Here is a 2,891-nt window from a genome sequence, read left to right as displayed (position 1 = left end):
TTGATTTCCAAGTATTAAAACGGAATTCAGGGAAACATCATGTGAAGTTTTAGTTGCCTGATGTTTGTCAATTAAGATGTCTGTCGCGTGAAAGGTGGAAAAGTTAAAGGAAAAGCAAAGACTCGATCTAGTCGAGCTGGACTCCAGTTCCCTGTTGGTCGCATTCATCGTCTTTGAAAAAGGGAAATTACGCTGAGCGTATTGGTGCTGGAGGTCCTGTCTATCTTGCCGCTGTCATGGGAATACTTGTCCCGCTGAAGTACTCGAATTGGCTGGAAACGCCCGCCCCGTGTTAACAAGAAGACTCGATTCACTCCACGGCATATACAGTTGGCAATACGAAATGATGAAGAGTTGAGCGAGTTCCTCCGGGGTGTAACTATTGCTCAAGGTGGTGTTCTTCCGAACATCAATGCAAATCTTTTTCCAAGGAAAGCTGAAGATCTGTCAAAAGAGACTAAATCATCACCTTAGATTGTACTTTTTTTTTTCAAACCCAACGGTCCTTTTTAGGGCCAAAATTTTTTGTATCATGTACTTTTATAGTGCCATTTTTTTAAAGTATCTTGTTACAGAGTTTATTTTAAATTATTTTTCATTTTATATTTATCACATGACGTTGTTCATTTCGTTAAAATGAGAATAGAATTTATTTTGTAAACGTAGCAGGATGACGTGCAGCACATGGTGATTGAATCATTAATGTTAAAAGTTAAAAATTGTATAAAACGTTGGAAAACAGGAAGTGAAAAAAGTGAAAATATTTTACTGTAATTTAACTGCCGAAAGTACAATTTACTAATCAGCCATCTTCAATCACTTGCGATTACATCAGAATTTAAAAAAAGTGCTAAAATTAGCATATTACCATCTCTCATTAATTTTTATACTATTATTTATATTTTATTTTTTAACTTTTATTAAACCTTAGAGTTGGTGTGGGGTCCAGTAAACCCTGAAAACTTTCTGCTTTAGCAGAATTTCTAAATGATGACAGCTGTTGTTTTTCATATCTTCCTAGAAATGATCACGGAATATTTTTTCAGTTTGCGCGGTCATGTCTGCGAAAGGTGTTGAGCCGTTGCCTTTCATATATCTTTCTCATTTATCTAATTTTCTCTCAAACTGGTGAGTCACCATCGTTTATTTTTTGTCTACGTGTGTTCCACTTGATTGTGAACAGTTATTATTAGTGGCTTTTTTGTTAACTTTTTATGGAAAATGTGCCATACTTTTACTATCATTTACATTATTGTATGCAAAGTTTGATCTAAGTTTAGTATCATTTACACCATTTTATGCAACGTTTACTCTATTTCATGTCAAATGTCGCAAAAATTTAGAAATGTCACTCGCAGGATATGGTAGTGATGGTTCCGTAGACTTCCTGAATGATTTTCTTGAGGAAAGTGAATATACGCAGTGTCAATGATTATGACTATAATGAGAAGAGTGACTATGATACATCCTCAAAATTTAGCGGCACTTTTTCATCGTTATTTTAAATTATGTGTTTAAATTGGGTAGATTCAAAAGCGGCAGTTCATTCAGACAAAAAAAGATCTGCACCATAAGACCAAAATTATGACCCTAGAAAGGACCGTTGGGTTTGAGAAAAACCTTTTGTAGTAGCGTGCATGATCTCAACGTTAGTGGTGGGTCTAATACTGATTTTCCTACTGATATAGAAATCTGCTCCCAGTGTTTGTAAATAAATTTGCCTGTTGAAATTTATCAAGATTGGATGTTAACTTCCGGGTGTAATGTCAGAATACTGAATGATCTGTTGGAAAAATCCGGAATACTGTGGCTTTACTTCCAATTTCCGGCTTAAAAATGGGACTAATGCTAACGTTACATTTCAGCTCGCAATTTCATTGAATTTTACGCTTGATTTAACTCAAATGCTTTTGTCAAACGTTGTTCTCGTTTCTCGTCACATCGCATATGTTGATAAAGGCGATTTTAATACAAAGGGAAAATGTACAATTAACAAATTGTTCACAGAAGCAGGTTTCCCTCTAGACCAAGGAGTGACAACTATTAAATATTTAGCATCTGATTAATTTCTTGATTTTACTGGGAGTGTTCTATTTTTCTTGTTTGCAATCTAAGAATTTTACTTTTATATTTACAAATTTTTTTTCTTTATGAAACATCCATCTATGCTTTTTTATACATGTCGATGAAGTTTGCTGTTTGTATGAAAAATCCTGTTTGACGTTCATACATTTCATATAAAATACAGTCGAGCTTGGTTAAGTGCACATTGGATAAGTGTGTAACAACATGATGCGCAGGCGTGCACGTGACTACCGTACGCTCGGCTTCCAGCAGTTCAGTTGTTATTATCTCAGGGCATCGTGTGTCAACGGCGTTAAAGGTTCAGGCAGTACTGCTACCCTTGGGCGTTCGGTCGTCAGGGAGGGGGGAAGCTTGGCAGACCCTACTGATGTGGCCCGTTCTTCCGCATGTCCAACACGTTCTGCGGTCTTTCTTCTCCCGCCGGCGTCGCTGCTGGGGAGTCGCTCTCTTTGCAGCCGCAGGGATGTCCGTCATCAGCAGCTGCTTCAACTGCCGCGCCACTTCCGCCAGTTCTTCTCCACCCTCCTTTCGCGTCGTTACCGGGGCAGCTATTGCCTCTGTGACGTCGACCGCTGGCTCCAGGTCTTCCTGGTCAGCGTCTGCTTTGACTGAAGAGACGCTCGCCTTGAGCGTGCTGAGCCCTCTCCAAATGCGCTCTTCCCGGGCTGTAACTTCAATCGCATCCGTGAAACTATCCGTCCTGCTTTAAATTGTTGCAGTAGGATCTTGGCGGCTGTACCACTCAGTCCGGTAAACGCCTTCGTGAACAGCCAGCGCGAGTGACCAGCATAAATCCGCACGCTTTC

General features: G+C 39.3%; 2 protein-coding genes across 2 annotated transcripts; both read right to left on the bottom strand.

Annotated features, from left to right (window-relative positions):
• Positions 1 to 234: 234 nt before the first annotated feature.
• On the bottom strand, positions 235 to 1,092 carry Tsp_07145 (hypothetical protein). The gene is given in 3 exon segments (XM_003381409.1): positions 235 to 436; positions 927 to 1,017; positions 1,032 to 1,092. The coding sequence occupies 3 exon segments, from the start codon at positions 1,090 to 1,092 to the stop codon at positions 235 to 237; spliced, it is 354 nt and encodes a 117-aa protein (XP_003381457.1).
• Positions 1,093 to 2,385: 1,293 nt separating this feature from the next.
• Positions 2,386 to 2,750, bottom strand: Tsp_07146a (histone H3.2; the record flags this gene model as incomplete). The annotated part of the gene is made up of 1 exon (XM_003381408.1): positions 2,386 to 2,750. A coding segment is annotated over one exon (365 nt), but the record flags the coding sequence as incomplete, so codon positions are not given.
• Positions 2,751 to 2,891: the final 141 nt, after the last annotated feature.

Source organism: Trichinella spiralis, assembly GCF_000181795.1.
Source record: "Trichinella spiralis strain ISS 195 chromosome Unknown Scfld1, whole genome shotgun sequence".
In the NCBI taxonomy this organism is placed as follows: domain Eukaryota; kingdom Metazoa; phylum Nematoda; class Enoplea; order Trichinellida; family Trichinellidae; genus Trichinella; species Trichinella spiralis.
This window is presented reverse-complemented; position numbering and strand designations above follow the sequence as displayed.

Bases quoted from the DNA above. Each gene is read 5' to 3' on its own strand.
- Tsp_07145 (XM_003381409.1), bottom strand. From the start codon at position 1,092: ATGAAAGGCAACGGCTCAACACCTTTCGCAGACATGACCGCGCAAACT. The intron at 437-926 runs GTTTAATAAAAG...ACAGATCTTCAG, and splicing joins GACCCCACACCAACTCTAAG to CTTTCCTTGGAAAAAGATTT.